The sequence below is a fragment of the Neoarius graeffei genome, chromosome 9 (genome assembly GCF_027579695.1).
Source record: "Neoarius graeffei isolate fNeoGra1 chromosome 9, fNeoGra1.pri, whole genome shotgun sequence".
NCBI classification, from domain to species: Eukaryota; Metazoa; Chordata; class Actinopteri; order Siluriformes; family Ariidae; genus Neoarius; species Neoarius graeffei.
In genome coordinates, this window is record NC_083577.1 from 80337897 (window position 1) to 80353573 (window position 15677).

Genomic DNA, 15677 nt, shown 5'->3' on the forward strand with positions numbered 1-15677 from the left:
CTAATGTTCATGTTCATAAGTCCACCATCAGGAGAACACTGAACAACAATGGTGTGCATGGCAGGGTTACAAGGAGAAAGCCACTGCTCTCCAAAAAGAACATTGCTGCTCATCTGCAGTTTGCTAAAGATCATGTGGACAAGCCAGAAGGCTATTGGAAAAATGTTTTGTGGACGGATGAGACCAAAATAGAACTTTTTGGTTTCAATGAGAAGCGTTATGTTTGAAGAAAGGAAAACACTGCATTCCAGCATAAGAACCTTATCCCATCTGTGAAACATGGTGGTGGTAGTATCATGGTTTGGGAAGAAGAATAAAGTTAATGCTTTGGAATGGCCAAGTCAAAGTCCTGACCTTAATCCAATGGAAATGTTGTGAAAGGACCTGAAGCGAGCAGTTCATGTGAGGAAACCCACCAACATCCCAGAGTTGAAGCTGTTCTGTACAGAGGAATGGGCTAAAATTCCTCCAAGCCAGTGTGCAGGACTGATCAACAGTTACCGCAAACGTTTAGTTGCAGTTATTGCTGCACAAGGAGGTCGCACCAGATACTGAAAGCAAAGGTTCACATACTTTTGCCACTCTCAGATATGTAATATTGGATCATTTTCCTCAATAAATAAATGTCCAAGTATAATATTTTTGTCTCATTTGTTTAACTGGGTTCTCTTTATCTACTTTCAGGACTTGTGTGAAAATCTGTTGTTTTAGGTCATATTTATGCAGAAATATAGAAAATTCTAAAGGGTTCACAAACTTTCAAGCACCACTGGATGTAGTTCTTCCCCAAACTGTTGCCACAAAGTTGGGAGCACACAATTGTATAGGATGTCTTTATATGCCACAACATTAAAATTTCCCTTCAATGGAACTAAAAAGCCAAGCACAAATGTTCCAATACGATAATGCCCCTGTGCACAAAGTGAGGTCATGGATTGCCAAGGCTTGATTGGAAGAACTCAAGTGCCGCAACCTCAACCCCACCGCTCACTGAACACCTTTGGAATGAACTGGAATGCTGACTGTGCCTCAGACCTTCTTGCCTAATATCAGTGCCTGACCTCACTAAAGCTCTTGTGGCTTTCATTCCCCACTGCCATATTCCAAAATCTACGGGAACCTTCCCAGAAGAGTAGAGGTTATAACAACAGCAAAGGAGAGACTAAAACTGAAATGGAATGTTCAACAAGCACATGGGTGTGATGGTCAAGCATCCACAGACTTTTGGCCATATAGTATAGCTGATGTTACACGTCAGTTTTTTTTTGTGTGTGTGTCTTTTGCATTTCAATTGTTATACAACTGACCCTTAAAGCTAAGCTAGACAGTCTTTCAATTTCATAAAATCAGTGAAATTTAGTTCCCTCTGAAATTTGGTCATTGTGATATATATTTATTTCTGTAATGTCTAAAAAAAACCAGGCCATTCTGTGGCTGGGAAGTTTTTTAATTTGAGGATATTCCCGAGCAAATAACGTGCATGAAATCACTCGCTTCGCGCAGTCAAACAGACAGAGAAAGTCCATGTGCGCATGCACACGCTTACCTTCATCATCATCTTTTTCTTCATCTTTTGGGTTTTACGGCAGCTGGCATCCAGTGTTGCATTACCGCCATCTGCAGGTTTACCTTTGACCGTGCACTAACAGTTCCATCCTTCTGTCACTAAACGAACAGCTGGTCACCCCGAGGTGCTCGCTGACCGCCGATATTTATTAGTTTGGTCCTGAGTTTCCTTTCCTTCGCAACATAACGTCTTTTCTTCTCACTTTCCATTACTGTAGTCGGTCTTTCACATTTCATTCGCACACTCACGTCCTCCATTGTTCTCTCCTGTTTCAAATTTGTATTCCACAATGCTTTGTACTAACAGGGAAAGCCCACCATGTGATGCATGATGTAGTATCTTGTATTACATCATGGTGAAGTAGGCAAAAATAGCAGAGAATTTAGGGCCACGTGGCCTTAATTCATTAATTGTTCTATTTTTAAAAAGCGAATAAAATTGGAAGTCTGTGATTCGAATTCAGTAGATTTCAGTCCACTAAACAAAAAAAAAGAAAGAAAAGAAAGAAAGAAAGCACAACTTTATTCATCACACACTTGTGAAATTCCTCTCTGCATTTAACCCATCTGAAGCAGTGAACACACACATGCACAATGAGCACACACACATACATACCCAGAGCAGTGGGCAGCCATGTTAACAGCGGCCGGGGAGCAGTTAGGAGTTAGATGCCTCGCTCAAGGGCACCTCAGCCCAAGACCGTCCCATATTAACCTAACCACATGTCTTTAGACTGTGGGAGAAACCGGAGCACCCAGAGGAATCCCACGCAGACACAGGGAGAACATGCAAACTCCACTCAGAAAGGCCCTCGCCAGCCGCTGGGTTCGAACCCAGAACCTTCTTGCTGTGAGGCGACCGTGCTAACCACTACACCACCTTGCCGCCCACGGCAAATAATTGGGTGTCAGGGAAAATTCTTTTTATGACCTACACTTGAAAAATCTGAAAGGCAGCTTACCTTTAAGATGACAACTTATGTTTGTGCAGAACCCCCAGTGCGGTTTATTCGGCCAAGGAAAATGGCCTACGAAGTAGAAAAATTTGTTGGAGAAACCATAGTGCTTGACTGTGAGGTGTCCAGACCAAATGCAGAAGTCAGTTGGAAGAAGAATGGAGAAGAGATTGAAGAAAACAGTTACATAACCATAACTGAGGATGGAAGTATTCGACAATTAACAATTCATTCATTACGGCTTGAAGACACGGGCCAGTACTTATGTGATGCCAAAGATGATGTAATGGATTTCAGTTTGAAAGTACATGGTAAGTTTCTTGTCATAAGTAATAACGGTTTTGTTCAAGACCATGTCTCAATAACTTGTTTTGCTCTTCTTTGCAGATCCACCACTCAAATTTCTGCAAAAATGTGATATAATAACAGACAGGCATTTTGTCGTATCAGATGCCATTGTGCTCAAGTGTGAACTTTCCAGAGCAAATGGTGTAGTCTGCTGGTACAAGGACAATAACAAAATTGTGGTTAATGATCACTTTACGTTTGAAGAAGAAGGGGCATTCAGATCTCTCATCATTTTAAATGCGGAGATTGGGGACACTGGTGAATACATATGTAATGCAAAGGATGATCAGGTTGTCTTTAATGTCACAGTGCAAGGTACGGTACATTAGAAATTTCAGTCACATGCTACTGTTGGTGAAAACATGCGTAAAGTTGAGGTATAATAAACTAAAACCTAGTTTTGCGTTCTATTTAGAGGCACCAGTGTCTATCCTACGAAACTCTAGGACCCCAGAACACTACTCATTTGTTGCTGGAAACGAGCTGATCCTTGAATGTGAGGTGTCTCGAGAGAATGCCACCGTTCAGTGGCTCTTTAATGGAAGAGTACTAGAGGCAGATGCACGAATCCATATTGAAAGCAGAGGCACAATGCGAAAACTTGTCATTTCAAGCCTTCAGTTGTCCGACTCAGGAGACTACACATGCGATGCTATTGATGACAAAATGAACATCATGGTGACAGTTCAAGGCAAGCTAACCATGACTTCTATTAATATGATCAGCTGAATATTAGGTTAATACATTTTAAGCCTTCAGAAAGAACAATGCATACTGTAAAGCAATGCTAATCTCCAGGTATCATTCTCTGTTTAATAGAGCCACCACTCAAGTTCATCAAAAATGAAGAGATAAACATTACTGCCTATGAAGAAGAAAGCGTGACACTGTGTGCTGTTGTTAACAGAGATAATGGTTCTGTGCAATGGAGCAAGGGAGGCAAAAAAATCACTGATCATCGTTTTTATGCCACGAGTGATGGACGTTCTCATTTCCTCACGATCAAAAATCTGAATAAATCAGATGCTGGAGAATATGAGTGCGATGTAGGGACCGACAAAGCCCATTTTAGTGTCCAAGTCAAAGGTAAATCAAGAATTTGTTTGCATTACTGTAGCTCTGGAAAAGAGGTGTATAATATGCTGCTTGTTAATCTCGAATTACTGATAGAATTGTCCTCTATTGGAAAAAAACCCAAAACATCTCTAATATACAGATGTTCAGTCATCCTGAAATGTTAACCATGTGTTTACAGCCGTTTTCAAGTTGTATTATTTTTTTTCTTTTAGCTATGAAGGTAAAATTTTCCAAGCCATTACAAAATGTGGTAGAGCTCAAGGGGAGTGACGCTGTATTGAGATGTGAACTCCACACAGCTAAAGGAGATGTCCAGTGGCTAAAAAACAACCAAGAAATCACACCAAACCGACATTTCACAATACGCGCAGATGGGCAAGAAAGAAGCCTCACAATACACAACTTAACAGATTACGATGCAGGAGAATATACATGTGAATCAAAGGATGAGAGAACATCTGCAACGGTTGTCGTGAAAAGTAAGTATATTAGGCAAGGCAAGGCAAGTTTATTTATATAGCACATTTCATACACAGTGGCAGTTCAATGTGCTTTACAGAAGTAAAAGCAGAACAGTAAACAATAGAAAATAAAATTACATAAAATAACTGGGGAAGAAAAATAATAAGAATTAAACAAGAGTAGAAATAAAATAATAAAATGAAATAAAGTTCAAAAAAGGAATCAGCCTCGAGATTAATTATTATTATGGGTTTAACTCATAAGGCGCGCTCTTCCCGTGGCTCTTCCACGAGGATCACCAAAAATCGTCCCGCAGACAAAATCTACGAGGATCACATAAAGCGCGCTCTTCCCGTGGCTCTTCCACGAGGATCACCAAAAATCGTCCCGCAGACACAATCTACGAGGATAACCAAATAAAATCGTCCCGCAGACAAAATCTACGAGGATCACCAAAAATCGTCCCGCAGACAAAATCTACGAGGATCACAGCAACAAAGAATTAAAGTAAAAGTAAAATAATTAAAATCCAAGATTAAAAAGAAATTAAAATAAAGAAAGTAAAATCATTAAAATCAAAATTAAAAGAAATTATGTTAACCTCCTAAGGCCCAAGCTGTTTTTTTACATGCATTTTTTTTTATTTCTCTTTGCTATTTGGGCTTATTAGAACCTGATTAGAATAAAAACTAAGCATCATCTTTTGATAAGATGTACTTTTAGAGAAAAAGTATGTCCACATATGTGGATTCTTGTTCCGAATTTCCATAAAGTGCTGTCCACGCATGTGACCGCTAAGCCCTAGGAGGTTAAAGGAAATTAATTACTTAGGTAAAAATTAATCAAGTGAAAGCATCTGAAAACAGCTTTGTCTTGAGCCTGGATTTAAAACTAACAACAGTAGGAGCATTTTTGATATCATCTGGAAGTTGGTTCCAAAGCTTAGCAGCATAGCAACTAAAGGCTGCTTCACCACACTTCGTTTTGACAGCTGGTATTACTAGCAAGTTTTTCTCTTGTGATCTTAGAGACCTAGTTGGTGCATATAATTGAAACATATCCAGTAGGTAGCTGGGTCCCATCCCATTTAATGTTTTAAATAGAAGAAGTAATGCCTTAAAGTCAATTCTATAGCTCACTGGGAGCCAGTGCAGAGACCTTAGGATTGGAGTGATATGGACTACCCTTTTTGTTCTTGTAAGAACCCCTTGCTGCTGCATTACACTGAATAAGCTTGTCATCATGTTCAGAACAACATTGGTTAATGTTAAACCCAGCTCAATAACTCAACACTGACAAAACAATCTAGTTTAGACCGGATCTGGAACTGAATTAAGCTTACTTTATATAATTAAGCCAAATTATCCCATTTCGTCAAGACCGAATGCCTGAGGAGATTGTTTATTCCAGTGGCAAACTGCAAAATTACTCCCTTTTCTGCATGCAGGGGTTCACGAAAACCGAAATACATGACATACTGTTGAGTCTATATAGTTTCTGGACATGTACAGTTGTAAATTATATTGACTGTTTTATTTCCCATTATAGGTTTATATTTATTATATACAGTGCGCGGGGCAGCACGGTGGTGTAGTGGTTAGCGCTGTCGCCTCACAGCAAGAAGGTCCTGGGTTCGAGCCCCGGGGCCGGCGAGGGCCCTTCTGTGTGGAGTTTGCATGTTCTCCCCGTGTCCGCGTGGGTTTCCTCCGGGTGCTCCGGTTTTCCCCACAGTCCAAAGACATGCAAGTTAGGCTAACTGGCGACTCTAAATTGACCGTAGGTGTGAATGTGAATGGTTGTCTGTGTCTATGTGTCAGCCCTGTGATGACCTGGCGACTTGTCCAGGGTGTACCCCGCCTTTCGCCGTAGTCAGCTGGGATAGGCTCCAGCTTGCCTGCGACCCTGTAGAAGGATAAAGCGGCTAGAGATAATGAGAATGGGATATACAGTGCGCTCCATGATTATTGGCACCCCTTTTAAAGATTAGTAAAAACGGATAGAAAAAAATCCACCTTTTGGTGAAAAAAATGAGAAAAATCCAATCTTTAATTGAAAAAAATATATATTCAGAGAAAAACAAATCCATCATCAAGAAATAATTATTTTCAACAAAAACATGTGCCACTGTTATTGGCACCCCTGCATTTAATACTCTGTCCAACCTCCCTTTGTCAGTAAACAGCACTGAGTCTCTCCGATAACATTTTATAAGGTTGGAGATCCAGAGCAGGGCATCTGAGACCATTCCTCTTTACACAATCTCTCCAGATCATCCAGGGTCCAACACCCTCTCTTGTGCTCTCTCCTCTTCAGCTCAGCCCACACTGGGGTTTTCACTGGGGTTCAGGTCAGGGGACTGAGATGGCCATGGAAGAAGCTTGATTCTGTGCTCAGCGAACCATTTTTGTGTTGATTTGGACATCGGATCATTGTCCTGCTGGAAGACCCAATGACGACCCAGTTTTAGTTTCCTGGCAGCCAGATTCTGATTTCAAATGTCCTGATATTTCATGGAGTCCATGATGCCATGTACTCAAACAAGATTTCCAGGGCCTTTGGAGAAAAAACAGCCCCAAAACATCACAGAACTTCCAGCATATTTTACAGCTGGGCTTGAGTTCTTTTCAATATAGCCATCCTTCTTTTTACACCAAACCCACTTTGAGTGTTTATTGACAAAAAGCTCCATTTTTGTTACATCAGGACCAGAGAATATGGTTCCAGTCAAAGTTCTAGTACCACTTCACAAACTTCAGGCACTTATGTTTGTGGTTAAATGACAGAAAAAGCTTTTTTTTCTGGCAGACTTTCCAAATAATCTGTTGGCATGGAGGTGGAGTCTGATGGTGGTTTTGGAGACTCAGAAAACCCGGGATTTTACTTTTTCTTGGAATTCACCAACAGTGATCCTTTGGGATTTTACCCCTTTTTTCAATCCTCCTCCTCACTGTACACAGAGGTAACAATAAACTTTGGTCCTCTTCCAAGCAAGTTTGTAACAGTTCCAGCTGGTGTCCACTTTATTATTGCCCTAACAGTAGAAATGAATATTTTCAGATGAGCAGCTTTTTTTTTTAATAATCATTCCCTGACTTATGAAGGTCAACACACTCGTCCTACGGAAGAGCGATAGTTCCACTAAGAAATACATATATTATTTTTTTAATTTCTCAGAAAAAAACTCAGAATTTGAGATTAAAGTCAGAAATTTCGAGAAAAAAGTAAAAAATTTCAAGAAACAATCACAAAACTTTTGAGAAAAAAAGGTCAAAAATTTCGAGAAAAAAGTCAAAATTTTCGAGAAAAAAGTCGAAATTTTTGAGAAAAAAAGTCAAAAATTTTGAGAAAAAAGTCGAAATTTTCAAGAAAAAAGTCAAAATTTTCGTCAAAAGTTTTGAAAAAATAAACAAGAAATTTTAGAAAAAAAAGTCACAAATTTAGGCTACCAGGAAGTACTAGGTCATTCAGAGCTGACTGAGACTTAGTCTGCTACTACTGTGTTTAGTGCTGCTGACATGGACGACTTAATCAAATGTTATTTCGGGATTGGGTTTAATAACAAAGAGATCCTTGCAGTCTTGGCACAGAATCACAATATTGTGATTCGTTTCTACTTAATCTTTGCTTTTTATGCAGTGGTTCTGTGTTAGTCTCTAGCAAACAGAAAGCCGCTGCCTAGAAGTATTTGAATCTACGTGAATCACATCACCAACCAACTTCCTGTTCCCCGGTTGTCACAACTCTGAATTCCATGGCTCTGGTCTCAGCCATTCATGTCTACCGGCCGCGAGTGAGTGTCACTTCCGTATGGAAGCCCGCCTTCTACAGATTTCTGCCTTTTTTTTTTCTCGAAAATTTCGACTTTTTTTCTCGAAAATTTTGACTTTTTTCTCGAAAGTTCTGCCTTTTTTTCTCGAAAATTTCGACTTTTTTTCTCGAAAATTTTGACTTTTTTCTCGAAAGTTCTGACTTTTTTTTCTCGAAAATTTTGACTTTTTTCTCGAAACTTTTGACTTTTTTCCTCAAAAATGTTGACTTTAATCTCAAAAATTCTGAGTTTTTTTTCTCAGAAGTTTCCACATAAAATATAAAACCCTGGCCCTATTGCTCTGCCGTACTCGTCCTCATTTGGTTTGTGTGTTCTTTTATCTTTCCCATGTTGATGGATGACTAAGATGGATAACTCTGTGTCACCTCATATATGTCCCCCAGGTTAATCAGGAAGTCATGGATTACAGCTTGAAAGTTCCCACACACTCCAATCAACTTAAAAACATACAATTATATGGGAAACATGCTTCAGTTACATTGTGTTCACAATTTTCAGGGGGTGCCAATAATAGTGGCACATGTGTTTCTGTTGGAAAATAATTCTTTCTTGATGAGGGATTTGTTTTTCTCTGAATAAAATGTCAATTAAAAGGTTGGTTTTTCTCCTTTTTTCAGTGTGAGAAGAAGCGACTTCACCAAAAGGTGGATTGTTTTCAAACCTTTCTTACTTTACAAGGGGTTCAAGTAATTGTGGACAGGACTGTGTGTCTTCATATATATATATGAGAAAATGTGACAGGAAAAAAATCAAGTTACAGCCAAAAGAAGTTTGCCATTTGATCGCTCTTCAAAGTTCCAAAATCAATTTTATGCAAACCATGATATCCGTCACATTTCTCTGCATTGCATTTACACTTTCTTTCTGAAACATGACAAACGCCTTCATTGATTTTCAGTAGAACATGTTATCTCTGCTTGACCAATCACAGCACACCATTCAAATACGAAAACAGAACAAGTGCATCTCAAACACATATGAATATCGTGGAAAACGTTCATTTTTTGGCAGTTTAATTAAAAAAGATAAACTTTCATATTTTATGTTCATTACACATAAAGTGAAATATTTCAAGCCTTATTTTTTCATTTTATTTTTGATGATTCTGCCTTATAGCTCATGAAAATCAGAAATCCGGTATCCCAAAATTATTATAATATTTCCTAAGATCAATCAAAAAAAGATTTACAACACAGAAATGTCTAACTTCTGAAAAGTATGCTCATTTATACACTCAATACTTGGTTGGGACTCTTTTACCATGAATTACTGCATCAATGCACTGTGGTATGGAGATGATCAGCCTGTGGCACTGCTGAGGTGTTATTAAAGCCCAGGCTGCTTTGATAATGGCTTTCAGTTCATCTGTATTTTTGGGTCGGGTGTTTCTCATCTTCCTCTTGACAATACCCCAGAGATTCTCTATGGGGTTTAAGTCAAACGAGTTCGCTGGCCAATCAAGCACAGTAATATTATAGTCAGCAAACCATTTGGTAGTAGTTTTGGCACTGTGGGCAGGTGTTAAGTCCTGCTGGAAAAGAAAATCAGCATCTCCATAAAGCTTGTCAGCAGATAGAAGCATGAAGTGCTCTAAAATCTCCTGGTAGACAGCTGCATTGACGTTGGACTTGTTCTCCCAGTGTCTGTGTGGGTTTCCTCTTACATGCAGGTTAGGTTAATTGATGGCTCTAAATTGACCGTAGGTGTGAATGTGAGTGTGAATGGTTGTGTGTCAGCCCTGTGATGATCTGGCGACTTGTCCAGAGTGTACCCCGCCTCTCGCCCATAGTCAGCTGGGATAGGCTCCAGCTTGCCTGCGACCTTGCACAGGATAAGCATTTACGGATAATGGATATACTGTGTATATATATATATATATATATATATATATATATATATATATATATATATATATACACACACAACCCCGATTCCAAAAAAGTTGGGACAAAGTACAAATTGTAAATAAAAACGGAACGCAGTGATGTGGAAATTTCAAAATTCCATATTTTATTCAGAACAGAACATAGATGACATATCAAATGTTTAAACTGAGAAAATGTATCATTTAAAGAGAACAATTAGGTGATTTTAAATTTCATGACAACAACACAGCTCAAAAAAGTTGGGACAAGGCCATGTTTACCACTGTGAGACATCCCCTTTTCTCTTTACAACAGTCTGTAAACGTCTGGGGACTGAGGAGACAAGCTGCTCAAGTTTAGGGATAGGAATGTTAACCCATTCTTGTCTAATGTAGGATTCTAGTTGCTCAACTGTCTTAGGTCTTTTTTGTCGTATCTTCCGTTTTATGATGCGCCAAATGTTTTCTATGGGTGAAAGATCTGGACTGCAGGCTGGCCAGTTCAGTACCCGGACCCTTCTTCTATGCAGCCATGATGCTGTAATTGATGCAGTATGTGGTTTGGCATTGTCATGTTGGAAAATGCAAGGTCTTCCCTGAAAGAGACATCGTCTGGATGGGAGCATATGTTGCTCTAGAACCTGGATATACCTTTCAGCATTGATGGTGTCTTTCCAGATGTGTAAGCTGCCCATGCCACACGCACTAATGCAAGCCCATACCATCAGAGATGCAGGCTTCTGAACTGAGTGCTGATAACAACTCGGGTTGTCCTTCTCCTCTTTAGTCCGAATGACACGGCGTCCCTGATTTCCATAAAGAACTTCACATTTTGATTCGTCTGACCACAGAACAGTTTTCCACTTTGCCACAGTCCGTTTTAAATGAGCCTTGGCCCAGAGAAGACGTCTGCGCTTCTGGATCATGTTTAGATACGGCTTCTTCTTTGAACTATAGAGTTTTAGCTGGCAACGGCGGATGGCACGGTGAATTGTGTTCACAGATAATGTTCTCTGGAAATATTCCTGAGCCCATTTTGTGATTTCCAATACAGAAGCATGCCTGTATGTGATGCAGTGCCGTCTAAGGGCCCGAAGATCACGGGCACCCAGTATGGTTTTCCGGCCTTGACCCTTACGCACAGAGATTCTTCCAGATTCTCTGAATCTTTTGATGATATTATGCACTGTAGATGATGATATGTTCAAACTCTTTGCAATTTTACACTGTCGAACTCCTTTCTGATATTGCTCCACTATTTGTTGGCGCAGAATTAGGGGGATTGGTGATCCTCTTCCCATCTTTACTTCTGAGAGCCGCTGCCACTCCAAGATGCTCTTTTTATACCCAGTCATGTTAATGACCTATTGCCAATTGACCTAATGAGTTGCAATTTGGTCCTCCAGCTGTTCCTTTTTTGTACCTTTAACTTTTCCAGCCTCTTACTGCCCCTGTCCCAACTTTTTTGAGATGTGTTGCTGTCATGAAATTTCAAATGAGCCAATATTTGGCATGAAATTTCAAAATGTCTCACTTTCGACATTTGATATGTTGTCTATGTTCTATTGTGAATACAATATCAGTTTTTGAGATTTGTAAATTATTGCATTCTGTTTTTATTTACAATTTGTACTTTGTCCCAACTTTTTTGGAATCGGGGTTGGAGAGAGAGAGAGAGAGTGCGAGGCACACACACCAGGTATACTCATTGTCATCTGTAATGTCTGGAACAAGTTGGCACAAAGTTCCTTCAGGATCAACAAAGTTTAGCTTAACATTTCTTCTATCCTTCCTTCTCTGTTTATTTTAAGCCCCTCGTGTTGTGGAGTTTATTGCTGAGCTGCACAACATGACTGTAATGGAAGGAGAAGATGCAACATTTAAGTGTGTAGTGTCCCCAGAAGATGCAAAGATTGTCTGGAGTATGAACGGCTGGCCCATTACATCAAATGAGAGGTTTAATATCTCAAGTAATGGACTGTGCCATATGCTGTATATCAGAAATTGCCAAGTATCAGACAGCTGCAAGCTAACAGCAGAAGCTGAAGGAGTGATATCCAAAGCTATGCTACAAGTTCAAGGTGAGATTTTTTTTTTTATTGCTAATTAATTACAGATCTTAAATAAAATGTTCATAAAAATTTTCGAAGCTCAACGTGTTGGAATTACTTAATAATTTAAATAAGTTCTGAGAAGGCAGGAAGGTTGTTGAGTTCTTGGTGCAAGCACTTGGCTGGAAAAAGTGTTATTGAATCGTATTTGATGTAAAGCACAGGTCAAACTTTTCCATTAAGCTTCTGAAAAGAGCGAATCAGGGACATTAGATAAATTCTTTGAGAGCTCGGACTGGTCTTTACTACCATGGCAACATATTTTTGCAATAAATAATGACCGCGCTCAGACATGGTTGTTGAAAAGGTGCCTATAATGGTTTGCACTTAACAGCTTCTCCAGTTAGAATTCCACTGGTAACTGACAGAGGCAAGTGGACATTCTCCTGTGCATAGCACTACGGACACAAGAGTCGCACTTTAGCAAGCATATGCAAGAGAATTCTTGCATTACAGCCTGCCTTTATGTTAAAGTCTGCTTTTCAAAACATCTCAAAACAGTGATGACCAATTACTGACTGACTGTGTACAGAGAAACAGGTGCTGTTCACAAAGAAAATGGAGTCAGTCGTGGCCGAGGAGTTTGGAGAGGCTACCCTCGAGGTGGAGCTGAACCTGGAATGTGGAGAAGTACAGTGGATGAGACAAGGCGTGGTCATACACGCCGGACCCAAGTTCACCCTGAAGCAAGGTGGCCAAAAACGTATGCTCACAATCCACAACCTCGCCCTTTCGGATCGTGGGACTTACAGCTGTGAAACTCTTCATGACCGCACACAAGCCAGGCTCAGTGTGGAACGTGAGTCTGCACATGCTGCTGTCTGTTTCTCACTATCTGTTGTTATTCTTTGTTTACTGTGGTTGCTGGTGATGCTGTTTTGACGCTGAGCCCTTGTTGCTCTTGTTTTCTTTATATCAATTCAATTAACTGAGCAAGAGTAATACGAGAGCCGCAGCAGTGATGCTTGTTCCATGGCTTGACAGTCAGGAACAGCTGCGATACACACGAATCCCACAAAGCACTTTTCTGTATTGACATAAGAATAGAGGCCCATGAGAATTCAATTAAGCAAATCAAATGAGAACCTTATCGAGGGCTGAAGAAAGGTCTTCTTGTGGTTGCCTTTTAATCCCTTTAAATTGGCTGTGAAAATGTAGATATTAATAGAGAGAGTTCAGTTCTATTCACAAGTTCCAACACTAATGAAGTTGCAGAAATGAAAAGGCCAAGAGTGCTTGAAAATGTTTTCTTTTGCTTCTAATGCAGTGCTTGAATTTATTCCCAATTCACCATATTGTGCCCTTTTTGGGTTCTGCCAGTTTGTAACACTGTTTGAATTCTAAGTGGACAAATCTTATTAACTAGAAACAGTAATACATTGCACTGTTCCATATCAAGTCAAATCAAAGTCCATCCCATGCCAGGATCTGATCAGATCTGGTATTCCCTGGCAGTCTCCTGTCCCAGTACTACCCAGCTCTTTGAGGTGCATGAGTGGGTACAGCGCCAATCTCCGTTTCCATAGCCCTTGACCTCTCACCCATTATACAGCTAGGGTTACAGTGAAGGGCTGGTCCTCTGGTAACCATGAGAGCTTGACTCCCTAGTCGCATCTGCATTGCAGCGTGCCTCACCAGATGGCAGTAGGTACCATTTTTACAATGGTCTTCGGAATGACCCGGCATAGAACTCATGATCTCCCAGTTGAAAGATGGACATGCAAAACACTAGGCTAACTCGCAATCATTGTTACACATCATGCATCATCAATCTGGTGTCCAACCAATGGACACTACCAGAACACAACCTCATAAAAATTACAACCTGATAAAAATAAAGACACCAGGTACTTGTTAGTGATGTACTGCAGTGAAGCACTCTGAGTATTTGTGCAGTGTTTTGGTTTCAATTCACAATTTTTCAAGTTTAGTTGTTTATGTGATGGTATACTCAGAAGTGTTGTCTGAATTCTGTCCGGTGTCTCTCTTACTCGTTCCCGATGGAATCCCCTATACAGAAGTGTCTATAAAGTAAATAGTGAGTGAGGGAGCAATTTCAGGGCGGCACGGTGGTGTACTGGTTAGCACTGTCGCCTCACAGCGAGAAGGTCCTGGGTTTGAGCCCAGCGGCCGGCGAGGGCCTTTCTGTGTGGAGTTTGCATGTTCTCCTTGTGTCCACGTGGGTTTCCTCCTGGTGCTCCAGTTTCCCCCACAGTCCAAAGACATGCAGGTTAGGTTAACTGGTGACTCTAAATTGACCAGAGGTGTGAATGGTTGTTTGTCTCTACGTGTCAGCCCTGCGATAACCTGGCAACTTGTCCAGGGTGTACCCCGCCTCTCGCCCATAGTTAGCTGGGATAGGCTCCAGCTTGCCTGTGACCCTGTAGAACAGGATAAGCGGCTACAGATGAAGAGTTCAGATGCAAAACTCCCTAAATCCATTTGACCACTTTTTGAGAAAAAGGCCATTTTTTATCAGGCCTTCATATTTAAGTATAGAAAGCTAGTTTTATTTGAAATCACAAGGTTATTAGTTAGTGAAAAATATATGTTAATCTCACAAATGTTACTTCAGCCAAATTACTATTTTTTAGCAATTATTTTTTTATTTAGTGTCAAAACCAGCTAAATCCATATGTGGTTTGTGTGCAAAAATCTCTAATTCCATTTTTTCCTTACAGACATAGGTAAGTGTTACAAAACCACCAAAGATACAATTGAAAATATTGAAAATTATGATACCACACATATGGGGTGGTTGTGATGGTGATGTGGTTGGCTCACTCATAGCTAATTTAATATGGGACCTATGATCATGAGCAAATTGCACCATATTTTTAGGTAATACCTAATAATACCAACACCTCTCAGGAACCCTTGTTTTATCTTCCTTCAGAACGGAGTATTTGATGGTCACGTCTCTCTGCCGTCTCTTGTCTTCATCATCAACTTGTTCCCTCCTCCGTTGAACCGGCATAATCTCCAAGTGGGACAGAAGTATAGCGTCCTGTTCAACTTTATCTTTAGATGTGTATAGCTGATTTTTAAAGTATGCCAGGTCGTTCTGAGTTAAGCTTGCCGCAGCGCACATCAACCCGTTGTGATTGCAGGCTATTCCATTTTCAGTATTTTCGCCACTATATCGGTTCATTTTCGCTTTATAGCAAACATGATTTTCAACAACGCGACGTTTTCTCCGCCCATTCACTGTCTGGAGGACAGGTTCATCCATGCCATCGTAATCCATGTTGGTATTATCTGCCATTTCGCGAAATCTCCCTCTGAATAAAGTTGCAGCTTCCTTGATGAGACTTTGTTTACTAGCGTTAAAGCACGTGAGTCCAAGTGACGTTCTGATTGGTTGTTGAATATAGAGGCTTTTGTTGCTAAATCGAAGCGGCGTTTAGAGGGGTTTGATATTGAACCGATTTTTGAGACAAGACGGGGAGTGGTTTTTATTTTAT

At 40.2% G+C, this 15677-nt stretch overlaps 1 protein-coding gene across 1 annotated transcript in view; it reads left to right on the plus strand.

Annotated features, from left to right (window-relative positions):
• obsl1b (obscurin like cytoskeletal adaptor 1b) overlaps window positions 1–15677 on the plus strand; it is a 102138-nt gene that overhangs the window by 46174 nt on the left and 40287 nt on the right. Inside the window, exons 10-16 of the mRNA XM_060930354.1 lie at window positions 2558–2833; window positions 2910–3185; window positions 3286–3561; window positions 3690–3956; window positions 4160–4426; window positions 11914–12183; window positions 12746–13012. Coding sequence (XP_060786337.1) covers window positions 2558–2833; window positions 2910–3185; window positions 3286–3561; window positions 3690–3956; window positions 4160–4426; window positions 11914–12183; window positions 12746–13012 — 1899 coding nt within the window. The remainder of the gene's footprint in view (window positions 1–2557; window positions 2834–2909; window positions 3186–3285; window positions 3562–3689; window positions 3957–4159; window positions 4427–11913; window positions 12184–12745; window positions 13013–15677) is intronic.